The sequence below is a fragment of the Macrotis lagotis genome, chromosome 3 (genome assembly GCF_037893015.1).
Source record: "Macrotis lagotis isolate mMagLag1 chromosome 3, bilby.v1.9.chrom.fasta, whole genome shotgun sequence".
In the NCBI taxonomy this organism is placed as follows: Eukaryota; Metazoa; Chordata; class Mammalia; order Peramelemorphia; family Peramelidae; genus Macrotis; species Macrotis lagotis.
Genome location: NC_133660.1, coordinates 293,990,891 through 294,007,161, shown reverse-complemented (window position 1 = coordinate 294,007,161; position 16,271 = coordinate 293,990,891). Strand labels below are relative to the sequence as shown.

At 37.0% G+C, this 16,271-nt stretch overlaps 1 protein-coding gene across 1 annotated transcript; it reads left to right on the top strand.

Moving 5' to 3' along the window:
* Positions 1-13,993: 13,993 nt before the first annotated feature.
* LOC141519520 (olfactory receptor 9Q1-like) lies at positions 13,994-14,929 on the top strand. Its single transcript, XM_074231741.1, has one exon. It carries the CDS (start codon positions 13,994-13,996, stop codon positions 14,927-14,929), a length of 936 nt encoding a protein of 311 aa, XP_074087842.1.
* The last annotated feature ends 1,342 nt before the right edge of the window (positions 14,930-16,271 follow it).

The following is a 16,271-nucleotide window of genomic DNA, read 5'->3' as shown; positions in this document are numbered from 1 at the left end:
GGAATCTTGTTCCTTGGATGTAAAATGATAGAGCAACAGAAGTAAAGTGGAGTTACTGAGAGTACAGTTTCTGCCCTCTAAAAGGCAAGTCATTTGGAGGAGTTTGGGATGCCTATCTCCAGCCTTGAAACAGAGGTGAAAGGTTGAGAGAGATGGTATTAGTTAGGGGTTGCATTAGCAGCAGGAGGTTGGCTTTACAGGTGATGAACTTAACCTGAGGACCCTCTTTTTCCTTGACAATAAAACAAGACTTCTTTGGATCACTTGAAGGAACTGGGAATATTGCATCATGTGAACAGAAGATGGAATTGACAGAGAAACGTCATGATTGTTTACTATCATTAATTGAAGTGCATTCATGCAGGGTTTTGCCTTTTTTCTGCTTGGATTCATGGGGATTATAATATAATTATCAGCAGATGTTAAAAGTTGCAAAAAAGGTAGAATTCATTATAATGTAAGGAAGACCTGACCAAGTGTTCAAGCCACCCAAAGTCATTAATGTCAGAATTCTGAGATTCCCTGACCACAGAGAAAATGAATGTCCTACTTTGAGCAGAGTCATTTAGTCATTCTTCTTTAGACATGTGTTATAATAGATGACACCTGAATTATTTTCCAACTGTGATATTGGGAGAAGTAAGACAGGCTATTAAATTCTCCTACACAATAATGGGAGATGCTTGATCATCACACTTAGCTACTTTCATAGAACTGGATAATGGAGATCAGGGAAGACACAGGAATTGGAAGGTGTAAATTTCTCTTGATTTTCAAAGTTAATCATTACAATAATAGTGCACACAATATTTGTTCTTTAAAGTTAGCAAAATTGTGGGCAGAATGTTGCATTTGGAGTCAGAAAATCTTGGGCAATTAGTTGGCACAATGCCTTGAGTATTGACCCTGATGTCAGCAATGCTCTTTTTTAACAACACCTTTGCCAAGAAAACCCCAAATTGTATCATGAAGAGCTGAACACAACTGAACAAGGTCAGTCTTGGGTTAGAATCCAATTTCTTGTATGAACAGCCTTAACATCTATGAGCCTCAGTTTCCTTCCATCTCCAGATCTCTAACTTTCTGATTTCAGTTGATCCTTACAACAACCTTGGGAATTAGGTGTTGTTATTATTCACATATTATAGATAAGGAAACTGAGGTGGGATTTGCCCAGATTCACACAAAGTATTTCAGGAAATATTTAGACCTTATGTTTTCCTAATTCTAGAGATCTTTATGGTAGTTAGATTAAGGGAGAATTGATGGAGAGTAGTAGATTTATGGGGACCAGGGCTTTACAGTAAAATGTGATTTTCTGTTTAAATTTTTATTTATTCATATTTCTATAATTATTTTAATATATGGTAGTAACCTACATAACATACCACATATAATATATAACATGAATATGTGAATCTATATAAAGCACAAATGAAATATATAAATAAATATATAATATCTATAACATATGTGTCTGTGTATTAACACAATCATAGACACATTCATTTATTTACTATAATTCTGATGAGAAAGTTTAGTTAAATGGAATGGCAAGAAAATTAAGAATTTTGCTTTATTGTTACAGAATGCAATTATATGTTTGTTGTGATAGAGAGAGGAAGTTTCCTAACAGAGATATAGAAATCAAGTTATTTTTATATCATTAAGCTAAGAAATCTGAAAGATCTTTTGACACAAATAAGGGTATAAGGTTGGATGACAAGATTTTTTTACTTATACTTGGAAGAGAACCAGGGTTAAATTAAGCCCCAGTCAAGAATAGTTCATAGTTTTTTGAGAAAGGTATTTAATTGTCTCTAAGTGTTTGTACTTCTTAAATCTTGTTCTATTTTTATCCTCTTTCCAAATATAATTATTACTGTTTCTGTTTTTATAAAGGATTCCAATTTGCAGAAAAGAATATGCTTTTCTGTATTCTCAGCTATACTATTCCAATTGGAAGTAAGAATATATTTGGACCTTGAGCTCATGGCTTAGAAATCACTTTCTTTTTGTCTTACTTCCCCCCACTTGCACTTTTCAGATTGGACTCCATTAAGGCCGCAGAAAATCTCATAACCAGGAAATCCATCATCTCGTGAAACTGTATCAGCTTTGGCACTCACATCATATCTGTACTCTCAGTCCTGCCCCACTTATTGGAGGACAAAGGACAAAATGAAGAACTCCTCTCAATCCGCCATTTTAAGAAGCCTCCTAGATTAGCCATCTCTTCAATTCCTATCAGCTACACAACTTTAGATTAAATTCCATCATGATCCTAGTCCTTGGTGCCTCCCCTTCTCCTCCTTCTATATTTAGCTTCTTTTTAAGTGTTGTCTTCTCCCATTAGATTGTAAGCTACTTGAGGGCATGGATTGTCCTTTCTTGTTTGTTTCTTGTACATGGACCTCCAGTACTTAGTACAGAGAAGTTTAGTTTGGAACAATTTCATCTTGCTAAAGCCATATGGACTCTTTTGAACATGTAAGAATATTTATTTGAGAAAAGAATTCTCAAGTTTGCAGTGACCATTCTTGAAAAACTACATCCTAGAATGTGACAGGGAATTGAAGTCAAGTTTAGCAACTTCTTCATGTTGAAGAAAACCAGCACATTTGTCTTTCTTCAATCTTCTGCTATCTTTTCCTTTTTCTCCAACTTGAGAAACATGACTGACAATGACTGAGAATTTGCGTTCTAAGCATTTCCATGTCTTTTGCTCTGGAAAATTTCCTTCATCTAAGAAGTCTAGCTGTTGTGAAGGGGTTTGGATTGGAGATTTGAGTGGGAATCAACATGTGTGCTAGCTATGATAACTATATAAACCTGCTCCCTAAGAATAAATTCTGGGGAAGCTCCCTTTGTTTGTCCAATTACTTTATTTCTCATTCCTTTACAACCAGTATAAGTGGAAAGGAAATCAAAAAATTAGATTTTTATCATAGACATGTAAGTTTTTTTCTTCAAATTATTTGTTTTTCCAAGTTGCTCAAAACTATTATTAAAGAATATGGCCTTTGGAAATGATTTGAGTCCAATAGCCTAAATACAATGCAGGAGCATGAGGTAAGGGAATCAAACCTGAAAGTTATTGATTTTTAACAGTACATTCTGAGGTCGGGATGAGCTAATAACAGAAAGGATTTCTGAAACATTAGATATCTCATATATTCATGCCTCAGATTGATTTTGAATCTAGGAAGAGATTTAATTAAAAAATGAATACCTAGAAGGTTCCAGCCAAGATGGTGACATGAAGGTAGGAATTCCCAGAAACTTGTTCTCCTTAAAACTCTAAGTTACATCAAATTATGACTCTATCCAAAATCTTGAGGGGGCAGAACCCACAGAATACTGAGTGATGCAATTTCCCAGTCCAAGATAACTTAGGAAATCTCTGGTACAGGTTTGTTTCACTAGGACCAGGCACTGGATTAAGCTGCAGTGCAGCACAAGTGGACTGGACACCTGGGTCTGTGGCAGAGGGAGTGGTTTAATCTTCAGTAACAGCTAGAAGGGGTGGTGAGAGAATTCTGCTGTACCAGGGTGAGTGCAGAGCAGAGTTCTGGTCTCAGAGCAACCCTGAGGTAAGAACTGCAAGGGAAGTCAGCAGGGCCACCCAGCACATCTAGGGATCTCAGCTCATAGATGGTAGACTGTAGAAATCTCTCTGTTCTCCCTGGGGTAGGACTCAGCTGTTTGTCCACACTCAGATCCAGGTTGCTGTTTAGGCTTCCACACTACCATAGCTAAGCAGGTAACATCCTCATATAGCTAAGCAGGTACCATCCTCACAGCTCTAGGGCAGAGGCTTGCTGAATCCTCCCATAAGACCTTGGAGGAATTAAGATTCCTGTGGATTGATCCCTAAACTCCCCAAAGCCTTTGAAGTATGATGAATCAGTCATAGGCTGAGGAAATGAGCAAACAACAGAAAAAAGAAGAATTGGACCATAGAAAATTATTTTGGTCCCATAGAGGACCAAATTATATACTCAGATAATGACAAAATTGAAGTTTCTGTATCCAAATACTCCAAGAGAAATAGAAAATGGGCTCAGGCTGTGGATGAGCTCAAAAAAGACTTTTAAAAGCAATTAAGGGAGGTAGAGGAAAAATTGGGAGGAGAAATGAGAGCAATGCAGATAAATCATGAAAACCAAGTCAGAAAATTGGTGAATGAAATAAAAAAATACTGAAAAAATAATAATTTAAAAACTAGTTTAGGCCAAATGGAAAAAAGCAACATAATAGGCAAATGAAGACAATAATGCCTTAAAAAGCAGAACTGGCCATCTGGGAAAGGAGATAAAAAAATTCTCTGAAGAAAATAACTCCTTTAAATGCAGAATGGAACTAAAGGAAGTGGATGACTTTGCAAGAATATAGGAAGAAATAAAACTGTACTTAAAAAACCCCAAATTAGAATAAAATGTGGACTATTTCATTGGAAAAAGAAGTGACCTTGAATACAGATCCAGAAGAGATAATTTAAAAAGTTATTGGCCTTCCTGAAAATCATGACCAGGAAAAGCACCTAGATTTCATTTTTCAATAAATATTTCAAAATTGTCCTGAGATCCTAAAAGCAGAGAGTAAAATAGAAATTGAAGGAATTCATCAATTGCCTCCTAAAAGAGGTCCCTAAAGGAAAAAAAAAACTTCCAGGAATATTATAGACAAATTCCAGAATTCCAAAGTCAAAGAGAAAATACTAAAAACTGCCAGAAACAAGTAATTCCTCTACTATGGCTCTATAGTCAGGATTTCACAGGATCTGGCAGCATCTACATTGAGGGCTCATAGGACTTGGAATATGATATTCTGGAAGGGAAAAGGTCTTGCTTTACAACTGAGAATCAACTACCCAGCAAAACTGAAGATACTTTTTTTTAGGGGAAAAGATGGACTTTCAATGAAAAAGGGGACTCTCAAACTTTCCTATTGAAACAACTAGAGCTGAACAGAAAGCTTGATCTCCAAGTACAGGACTCAATATAGTATAAGGAGGGAGTCAATGGGTGATAAAGGAAAGGACTGGGAGGAAGGGAAAGGAGAGGTAGAAGGGGCTAGGACATTTCACATAGGAGTCAAGAGAAAGCTTTTACAATGGAGTGGAATGGACGAAGGCAAGGGACAATGAGTGAGTCTTCATTCTCATTAGAAATAGGTCAGAGAGGAAATACCATACATACTTAATAGGGTGTAGAAATCTATCTTATCCTAGAACAAAATGAGAGGAAAGGCATGGGATAAGGGGGAATGGGAGGAGGGAAAGTTTGAATAGGTGATAGAAGGGAGGGAAGGTTGTGGGATAGGCTACTCAGATACAACACACTTCTGAACAGGGACAGAATGAGAGGAGAGAGAATGTAATAAATGAGAGTGGGGAGGAAAAGAGTAGAGGAAAATTCCATTAGTGATAGTGGGGAAAATATTGAAGCAACTTCTTTGGTGGACTTAGGATAAAGAAGGCAAATCATCCAAGAGACAGAGCCCTTGGAATCTGAACACAGACTGAAGTACATTTTTTCTCTCTCACTATTCCTGAGGTTTCTCATCCTTTTTATTTTTTTGGGGGGAGGGAGGACAGTTTATGATTTCTCTCAAAGCAATATTACTGTAATAATACAAATTAAAAATATTAAAAAAAGAAAATGAATCCCTAGTCATAGGAACAGATAAGAAAGGATTGGTGAGATGGATTACCCCATATATCTCATTTCAAGGCTGAGTTACCTCACTGACATCCTTTCTAATATCAAGAATAGAAGCATAACAAATTTATTCAACTACCTAGAATCCATGCAAGGTGCCAGGTATCTGTGGTCTTCTTTTGGGTTGTTGTAAGAGTAATAATAGGTGCTAAAATCCCTAAAAAGCTTTTGAATTGTAACCCCACCCACCCTGAGATCTTATATTGTGTAGTGTTGGCTATATGTGGTATTACAGATAGCTTTAGTGGGTGATAGCTCTTTCTATATGTTGTAATACAGATAGCCCGAGTCTAGGAGACCCTACCCACAACAATCACCCCAGAGGTCATCTTAAATACTGGTATAGGTAGCAATTTCCAAGAACTCTTTTTTCTTTTAAGATTTTTTTCAAGGGTTAAGTGGCTTGCCCAAGGCCACACGGCTAGGTAATTATTAAGTGTCTGAGGTCAGATTTGAACCCAGGTACTCCTGACTCCAAGGCCAAGAACTCTCAATGTTCATTTCCATGTTTCCCTCATCATGTTTATCCACATACATATAACCCATATAATGGAGGAAGGGTTCATTCACATAAACTTGTGCACAAGGATATCTTTCCTTTCTTTGGATTGCTTTCATCCTCCAAAATGTAATGTGGGATACTCCTATGAGTCTGTTGGGAATCCCTGGTATGACAATAACCCAGATGCTAGTATCCAGTGAACCTTTATCTATTTGGTCACACTCCTCTTAGTTTCCATCCAGCCTTGCCATGACTCAGGCATATGGCCTCTAGAACCTTCATGATTCTACAGTTTAGATGACCAGATGTTTGGGGGAGGCTCAGTTGTCACTTTAGGAGGAATCATTTCAACAGTTCTTCAAGGTTGGATCTCAAGACTTGGGTGACTTGGTACTTCCAAATGAACTTGGTGGTTGCAGAAGTGTATTAAATTTAATCAGGGTAGTAGTTCCCCTTTTCCCCTATTCTGGTTGACTCACTATAGTTTTACTGGTACCCCCTCATGAGTCCTGTGTTTCAAGAGACATATTATAAATTTCTTATAGGAGATGATTTAATGATCTTCCACCAATTGAATGGGGAAGTGGATCCAGTGCCTCCTCTTGCCACCCATCAATGTCTACTTGCTTGGGTAACCACATTTACTGGGAAAGCTGCTGGCCCAAGTTTCTGCTCAAATTAGGTTTTTCAAGGACTGTACGTTTTTGGTCCTAAAATAATGAATCAATCCACTGAAATATGGATCTACCCTGAAGAATGGATTCAATCATTTCTGATGGAGGCTGGTTATAGGGTATGGGGATGTATGACTGGGCAGCATAAGTTCAATTTCGATCCAAGCCCTTTCTTTTAGAAATTTCATTGTCTCACTCTTCCTTGAGACCCATAAGAGAACTAGGTGCAAAGTGAAGTTAATTTCATGAGGTCATATGTATATGACCCAGCATTATAGTCATCTAAAAGGCATGAAGGGCAGTTCCCACATGGGTCTTCTAACTTATTCAACTGAATTTGCAAAAATAAGTATTAGGTGAGAATGTGAAGCTGATGGAGCACTTCACATGAAAGGAGATCCATCTTGGCTCCCTTGAACCATAACTCAACATTGTTCCAGTGATTCATCTGGTTATTATTTCTTCTTCCTCAAAAATTCCCTTGTGGCTGAAAGTCCTCCTGCTCTTTACTTCTTCCTCAGCCATAGGAGGATCCCTTGGGAGTAGGAGATCTACTAATATTTGAAATTCATAAGTTAGAAAACATGGCAAAAGGTTCCTTTTTCTGCTTGCAATTTAATTGTTTCTCCTGGGAAGAATGAAAACCCAAATGCAAATACTGTTCGCAATATGGCACCGTTCTGATATATCTTTATAGATGATAATTCCACAGGACTCCAAGCAAGCTGATAACATAAGGCAAAGATTGCTTCTACAAGCAGGTATCGGATTCTCTTAGTCATGGGGTTAAATCATCATTGAACAGAAGATTACAATCCTGAATTTTGAGGCAGATTACTTCAAATCAAATACTAAATCTTTCACTTCTTTGCTGTTAGTAATTTGTTCCCTTCATCTCAAAATAGTAGGGAGTTATTAAATGACTTCTGACTTTCCTTCCAGCCATAAGTCTTTTGATCTTGTGATTATTTTATTGGATGAAAAGTGAAGTTTTCTAACCTTGGAATATCCATCTCCACGGCCAGATACAGATGGAGGGAGGAAATGAATTTCAGGCATGGATTGTTTTTTTATTTTTAAAAACTAGTTTGGTGGATTATGTAAATAGAGTAATTGATAGATAATTTCATAAGGGTTTTAAAGAATCCATTAAATCAAATAAATAAAGTTTTTGAAAAGGTATTAGAAATTGAGTGAGAATTGCTAGAGGAAGAAGAATTCAATGACAGAAGTAAAATTCTAGGGAAATAAAGGTGAGCGAGCTACTTCAGGAAGTGTGCCCTCACCTATTTTCCAGCTCTGCTCTAGAAATGGAATTCTAATTATTTTGTCATGAATGACATGGGTGAAGTATATAAAGCCCTGGCTGGAGATCAAATTCCCCCTTTCTCACTTACAACCTATCTTAGGCAAAACTCTTTACCTCTTTAGTTTTCTCATTTGGAAATCTTGAGTTTTGGGGTCAAGGGCTTTTTAAGCTCTATTCTGGCAAGAAATCTTTTGTCCTGTGATCTAAAGAGCAGCATTTTTTACAAAATCTAAAACCAACATTAAGGAATTTTATTTTTTGGTGAAATTGAATGAATCATGGAAGAATGGGGATTCTTAAAATGCACCATTCCAATTTAGGACTTTTATCTTTAAATCTTTTCACTGCAGTTGGATTAGGAAGAGAACTTCTTTTGCAGGATATATGATTGTGTCTGCATAGTTTCATCATATTCTGCTTTTGAGGCTGCTTTTGAAGATTCTGGTTGACTAAGAAGCTCATTAAGGCAAAAGAATCAGGCAAGTCTGTTTCTAAAAAAACTTAAAACTCCATGAGAGTATTTATTATCTGACATCCTCACTAGGATATTTTAAGAAGAAGCAAATAGTGAAATGCTTTCTATCTGATTTTGAGAAGAAATGTCCCTTAATGGACTCTTTCTATGGTTGCTTTTTTAAGGCCAATGTGATAGCATGGTAAGCTTGATTTGGAAGCAGAGGTTATGGGTTCAAAACTTGGCTTACCTATTTATTACCTGTGTGACTACATAGAATTCACCAGCTATTTGCACCTCTGTAAACGGAGGAGGGTTAGAGGTAGATGATGATTTATTATAATAGAAATTCCTTTAGTTTATATGACATGATGGCTATTGAGGTCTCCATCAAATCTTGGATTCTACAATTTTGCATTTCCGAGGACGTATTTATTTCTAAATCTAAGATTTTATCTTGATATAGTCCAATCCCCAAGACAATATTGAAATTGAAAAAGATTCCCAGCCCAGTCACTTGCACTCTACTTAACTGTGGGTAAATCTTTCAACCTTCCTTGGCTTTAGGTTCTGTAGCTGTGAAATGAAGTATTTTTGCATAGAGGAAGAGAATAGCATATACTGGTACTTATATTGTACATATACTGTCATTTTATTCATGTAGAGAATTTTAACACTGATGATGTGCAGTTTTTCTACAAACTGTCATCTTAGAGAGGTACCTGAGGCTCTGAGAGGTTGTGACTTTCTTCAGGTCACTCTGTAAGTATGTGTCAGAGGGAGTTCATGAACCCAGATCTTCCTTATACCAAGAAAAGCACTTTATCCACAAGACCTTGCTGCCCCCTGTTAATAATAATGACCTGAGTATATTTGGAACTAATGGGTGTGGGTGATATTTTTTGATTTTTAGTGACTCAGACCCGAAAGATGCATTAGAAGTCATTTTGGACCAGATTCCTCTTTGTCAGAGGAGGAGGGTAGAGAAATTTAGTACCATGGTGTATAAAGTATTGGAATTATTCTGAGGAAGAAGAATTTGGATCATCTCTAGAATACTTACTGACTGTGCCAGCACAGTCAAGTCTCTTAACCTATCAGTCATAATTTCAGTCATTTGTTCTTTGTTAAGCTTAAAGAATTATTCAAATGCTAACTAGATGGAAGCTGAGGTCCACAGAGAAAATCAACTGTAAATTTAGAATTTGAACTCTGTTCTTCTGACTCCAAATCTAGCAATTTCCACTAGAATAAACTTTTTTCATGTTGTTTACATCATCTGCTGATTTATACAGATCTGCAAATATTCTTTGATGAAATTTGAGGCTTGTTATAGATGAAGCTGAGAAATAAATAAAAACCACCAATCACTTATCTTTCTGGGGCACTGATATAAAGGAAGACTCACTTCATGCTTTATGAAGCCTTGATCTTCAGGGAAATTTTGCTTTGGGGGAGTGTTAAAATCTTCCTGTCTTAGTGCTCAGCTTTATCCTTATTTGGCTTTCACATGTTTTTTTTTTGGGGGGGGGGGATTATAGCTTCAGCACCTAGCTTAAATTTTCATATTATAAAGGCTTGTTAATTGAAATAAAAGAATATCCACTGTCAGGATTCTGGATTCAAATGTGTCAATTCAGTGTGACTGGAATGTAGACCTGTATCAAGGGAATCAATGTGAAATAAATCTAGGAAGGTTAGTTGGAACCAGAATATTCCAAATGGCAGATGGAGGTTATTTTAAAATATAGGATTTAGGGAAATTGGTTTAGGGACATTTAATGTTGAGGAATGGAGTCACTGCTAGCTCTATGTTAGAGGAAGTGATACTGAATTGCAATATGGGTGGGGGGAGAATAGAACAAGTGTTGGTAAATGTGCCAAAGTCATAGTAAGCAATTGACAAATATTATTATGCTTGAGATAACATTTCTTACTTTAGCTATAATACTATAATGATTACTACTTCCTTAAGTATATTCTGATTATATGATTAAAACAATTCAATATTATTTTCATTTCCAAAGAAGGCAAGGAAAAAGAACTCATTAAATATATATATATGTATGCATATTTAAATGCAAATGAAAGTTCTTCATTATTAATATTCAAAAAAGGAAAAGGAAGAAGAAAAAACAATAATTACATGTTTAGTACACAGCTAAAGAACATCAGGAAGGGAAAGATCTAGGATAGAACTTAGTCTAACCTTGTTATGTCCCAAAGGTAACAGTTCTTTCCAAGAGTAGGGACCCAAGTACCTACTGCTTTCATGCCACAGATATCTAAGCAGAATCTAAGCCTTCTGTCTACCTATCTGACTATTTGATAGTATCATAACTTTCCTCCAATATACATACAAAAGGCTCATCAAAGCCATCCTGGGTCATTTCAAAGGGAGGTTAAATGAAAAACAGGATTCTTCTCAGATCAATTATGACTATGAGGGAACTGAATCTTGGTCAGTTCAGCACTCTGGTCAGCTAAGTTCCCTATTTGAAGAGACTAAACAATTCACCAAAATGTTGGTTGAATTTGACTGAGGAGAATTGTAATCATAGCTTGCAAACAAAGTTGTGAAGGTCTGGGGGCAGTGACTTTCTAAAAAGTTTGGCTTTTAAGAATTAAGGTCTTTCCCAAGTTTCTGTTTGTTTAAGGCAAAAACACAATCTGTAGTTAAAGGTTAGGTAAGACTTGAGGCAAAAGGTGATTTAGTTTTTCTTTTTTAGGTTTTTGCAAGGCAAATGGGGTTAAGTGGCTTGCCCAAGGCCATACAGCTAGGTAATTATTAAGTGTCTGGGACCGGATTTGAACCCAGGTACTCCTGACTCCAAGGCCAGTGCTTTATCCACTAGCCACCTAGCTGCCCCAAGGTGATTTAGTTTTACTGAATGAGTCTGGGAAAGGAAGATCCTCAGAATTCCTGCTGAGAAAAGGAACAATTGTTATTTAAAATGATCCTGTGCCATCAATGCCCCCTCAATGATCCTTTGAAGTTTGGGCTGGGACATATTGGCCAATCAGTAAATATCAGAGTGATATGAATTTAAAGGCATAGTAAAGTTCATTTGAGTCACAGTGCGCTATATTAAAATCTGGTTTTCGATAGTTATATTTCAAGAAATCATAAATGAAAACTTTATTATAAAAATATTAATTGTCCCAATTTTTAAATAAAATGAAACAAATAAAAAGAAATGAATTATATATCTAGCTCCCAAATCTCAAGATACCTAGGGATGTATAAATGATCAAAATTAATATTCCCTTGGACCATGCACCTAAATGGAAGGATATGACTCTCCTTGTAGATAGAGGAAGAGCAGAAAAAGGAGAGGAAGAAGGGCCAGGTGGAGGAGGATGGTAACTTGGATGACAACTCCGATGACAATGTAATTCAGAGTTATGTGGTATTTTAAAGTTTATAAAGTGCCTTGCAAATATTTGTTCCTCGGATCTTCATTTTAACATTATCATGCTCTTATTATCTTCAAGGGGCATCACTCATTTTTTAGGGACATGTGAATATTTAGATTTGTTTAGTAGAGAAAGAGTTGAATTTACAATCTCAAAATCTGAGATCAAATCCTGATTATGACAATTTACTACCAATGTGATGGTGGCAAAAATCAAATCTTGCTGGGACTCAATTTCCTCATCTATAAAATAAGAGAGTTGAATTAGATGACATTTCAGGTCTTTTTTAGCTTTAGCAGAATTTCCAGTTTATTTTTCAGTCATATCTGATTCTTTGTGACCCCATTTGTAGTTTTCTTGAAAAATATACTAATGCATCTCTAGCTCATTCTATAGATGAGGAAAATGAGCCCAGCATGGTTATGAGAAAATGCTAGAGTCATACACCTAATAAATATCTGAGACCAGATTTTAACTCAAGATGATGAGTTTTTCTGACTTTAGACTGAGCATTCTATTCATTGCATCACCTTGCTTAATGAATGTTTGTGAATTTGACTATGAAAATCGTCCTAAGTCCCAATCCTCTTATAGACATCTCCCATCCACTGAAACATCTGGATTTTATTGTGCACTAGTTACATGACCTTAGCACAATGGAGTTAAGACCTCAGAGTAGACACAAATATTGAAAAGCTCATGTGGAGTTTTGCTGTCAGCATAGATTTTGATAAGCAAATAATTAGTATTAATAACAATGAGGCATAGAGTAGTAGATAGAATTCTGAATTTGTTTTCAGAATACGTCATTCTAGGAAAATAATTTAACCCTAGTGCTTCACAACTTTCTCACCTGTGATATGGGGAAATGACCTCTGGGTCTCCTTCCAGCTCCATGTCTATAAATCTTTGACCTACCATATCTGGATGACTCAAAGACATAAACTTATTGTGAACTTTTGATTTGTAGATGACTTGCAGTTTGCGGATTCTCTGGTGTGGTTAAAAGAAAAAGGAAAAGTGCATAGTAGTTACTACTTGACATTTGACCTGCACTTTCCTTAGGTTTGATCATCAGCTGCAGGTAGAACTTAACTAAAGGGTCATATTTCTCAAAGGAAAGAAGACTGCAATATAAGATTTCAAGTAATCTTTTTTTTTTTAGGTTTTTGCAAGGTGAATGGGGTTAAGTGGATTGCCCAAAGCCACACAGCTAGGTAATTATTAAGTGTCTGAGACCCGACTCCTGACTCCAAGGCCGGTGCTTTATCCACTACGCCACCTAGCCACCCTGATTTCAACTAATCTTGAACTCTTTTTTTGCTTTTTGATTTTTGCAAGGCAAAAATCTCTCTACCCTCTGTCCACTTTAGTTTCTTTATTTGTAAAATGGAGATGATAGTAATAGTTTTCTTCTTGGATTATTGGGAGAATAAAATAAGATAATGCTTATAAAGTATCATGTAACTGTTTAAGAGAATTATTATTATTAAGCATAATTTATCCTTTCTGTGTCCAGTGTACTCTGTAATATTAATCAGTTAGACAGGTTTTACTGCAGATGAACTGCAGCAATTTATTAAGAGTTTATTTTGAGAAAAGTTCTAAATAGTTGCAGCTAGGTGGCATAGTGGGTAGAGCACTGGATTCAGGAGAACCTGAGTTCAAATCTGACCTCAGACATTTAATGATTACCTAGCTGTGTGGCCTTGGGAAAGCCACTTAACTCCATTGCCTCACACAAAAAAGTTCTAAATCCATGACCATATCAATTTCCTGGATAGTAGGTCTCATCACTTGGACTGACCTGTATTCCATCCTACTCTGCCCTACTACCCTGCTCCACTAATTCATCATAGAACACTTTGACTTTGATCTGAATCTTCTCTTTTCTCAACATCAGTCTCTAGGTTCATGGCTATTGGAAATAGGACCATTGTAATGGAGTTTATCCTGCTGGGCTTCACCAACCACCCTGAGCTGAAGTCTCTTCTGCTGGTAGTGTTTCTAGTCTTCTACCTCATGATACTGTTGGGTAACCTGAGCATGATCACCCTGGTGTGGACTAATCCCAGACTCCATACACCCATGTACTTCCTTCTCCGACATCTGGCATTCCTGGATTTCGGTTTCTCTTCAACTGTGTTGCCTCAGCTCCTGGTGACCTTAGCTGTGGGAAGAGCTGTGCTCTCTTATGAGCAGTGTGCCATCCAATTCTTCATGTTCGGCTTCTTTGGCACCTCTGATTGTTGCCTGCTAGCCATCATGGCCTACGACCGCTATGTGGCTGTGTGCCAGCCTCTGCTTTATGTCACCATCATGACTCCCAAGACCTGTCTGAAGTTTGTTACATGGATATATCTTGGAAGTTTGGCTAATGCTATTGTAAGGACCTGCTGCATGTTCTCACTCTCCTTCTGTGGTGACAACCAGATCGATTTTGTTTACTGTGATCTTCCCCCCTTGTTGAAGCTGTCCTGTGGGGACACTTTCCTACAAGAACTTGTGACTGGCCTATTTGCTCGCATTGTGATCTTGTCTAGCCTGATCATGATCTTGGTGTCCTATCTGTTCATCATCAGAGCCATCCTAAAGATGCACTCTGCTGGAGGGAGGGCCAAGACCTTTTCCACTTGTGGCTCCCACTTGATTGCTGTTGGGCTTTTCTTTGGCACTCTTATATTCATGTATGTACAAAGCACATCTGGAGAATCCCTAGATGAGGGTAAAGTTGCGTCTCTCTTCTACACTGTAGTGATCCCTATGTTGAACCCTCTCATCTACAGCTTGAGGAACAAAGAGGTAAATGAGGCCCTGAAGAGAACTCTTAGTAAGCTCAAAGGGTGTTAAGCTTTCTTTAGTTACTGATTGTGTCATTTGAGATTCATTTCCTCTTTTTTATCATCATTCTATAGCCATTGGCAACTGTTCTGAAATTCTATGAAGGAGTAAGGTTTTCTCTTTTGTAAACAGAATTCTAAGAGATATTCCCACAAGGTACTTTAAATCAGTCAGTGTGAGAATAAGTCAATGATAAAGTGGCAAGTTTGAGAAACACACTTCTATTTGCTGTAGTAAAAGTTTGGAAAGCCAGCCTGAGGATTAAATGCAGGATAGTAGGAATAGTAGAGTACTATTTTGTTGACACTTGTAAAATGATTAAACCAGAGTCAAATGACTTGGTCAAATGACTAGAAGACAATTACCAAGGCTCATATGCTGTCAAATCATTGGCATGGAGAGTTAGAAAAGATTAATGTAACTCATTAATTCATTTGCAACACTCTGGAGGGCAGTGTTGGTCCCTCAGTATTCAGTCCCTTCTACCTGTCTTCCATTCTGGAAACAAGCAGACTTCAGTCATTCCCAGGTCCCATCTATCCCTTCTCCGGCCTGGACATGTGTACTTTAGCATTTGAGTTTTTCCTTGTCTCTCCTCATTCCTATCCATGCTATTCCCTTCTCTCTGGAAATTTAATTAGCTTCATCTTGTTTTAAAAAAATGTAATTGGGGCAGCTAGGTGGTGCATTGGATAAAGCACCAGCCCTGGAGTCAGGAGTACCTGGGTTCAAATCCGGTCTCTGACACTTAATAATTACCTAGCTGTACAGCCTTGGGCAAAGTCACTTAACCCCATTTGCCTTGAAAAAACTAAAAAAAATGTAATTGTCCTCAGGTCCACATTGCATTTTCCCCTTCTTTTCTCTAAGTCAGGTTGAAAATTATTAATACAATAATAGTGTTATAGAGTCTGCAGCTAGGAAAATTCTTAACATTTGGCTCGAGCTTAGGCTCTATGTCCTAATATCAATTTTGTATATTTCAGATTACTTTTGCCCTCCAAGATTTCTTGCTAGTGATCTAAGCATATAAAACACACCTTTATGATTAACATTGGGTTTATATATGCCAACACACATGCATACATACATATTCATATATATATGTATGCATATATATGTATGCATATATATATATATATATATACATAGTCACCTGTACACACAAATATCTATAAACACATTCATTGCTTTCTCTCTATCTATATCCATATAATTAATGTGTGAATTCAAAATATTAGCAATGGAAAGTATTAGGAAAGTGAAAGAAGAAGAATATATATTCTCCCTTGTTATTGGACCGATAGGCAGTAACATTTTTTGCAAGGCACTGGGGTTAAGTGATTTACCC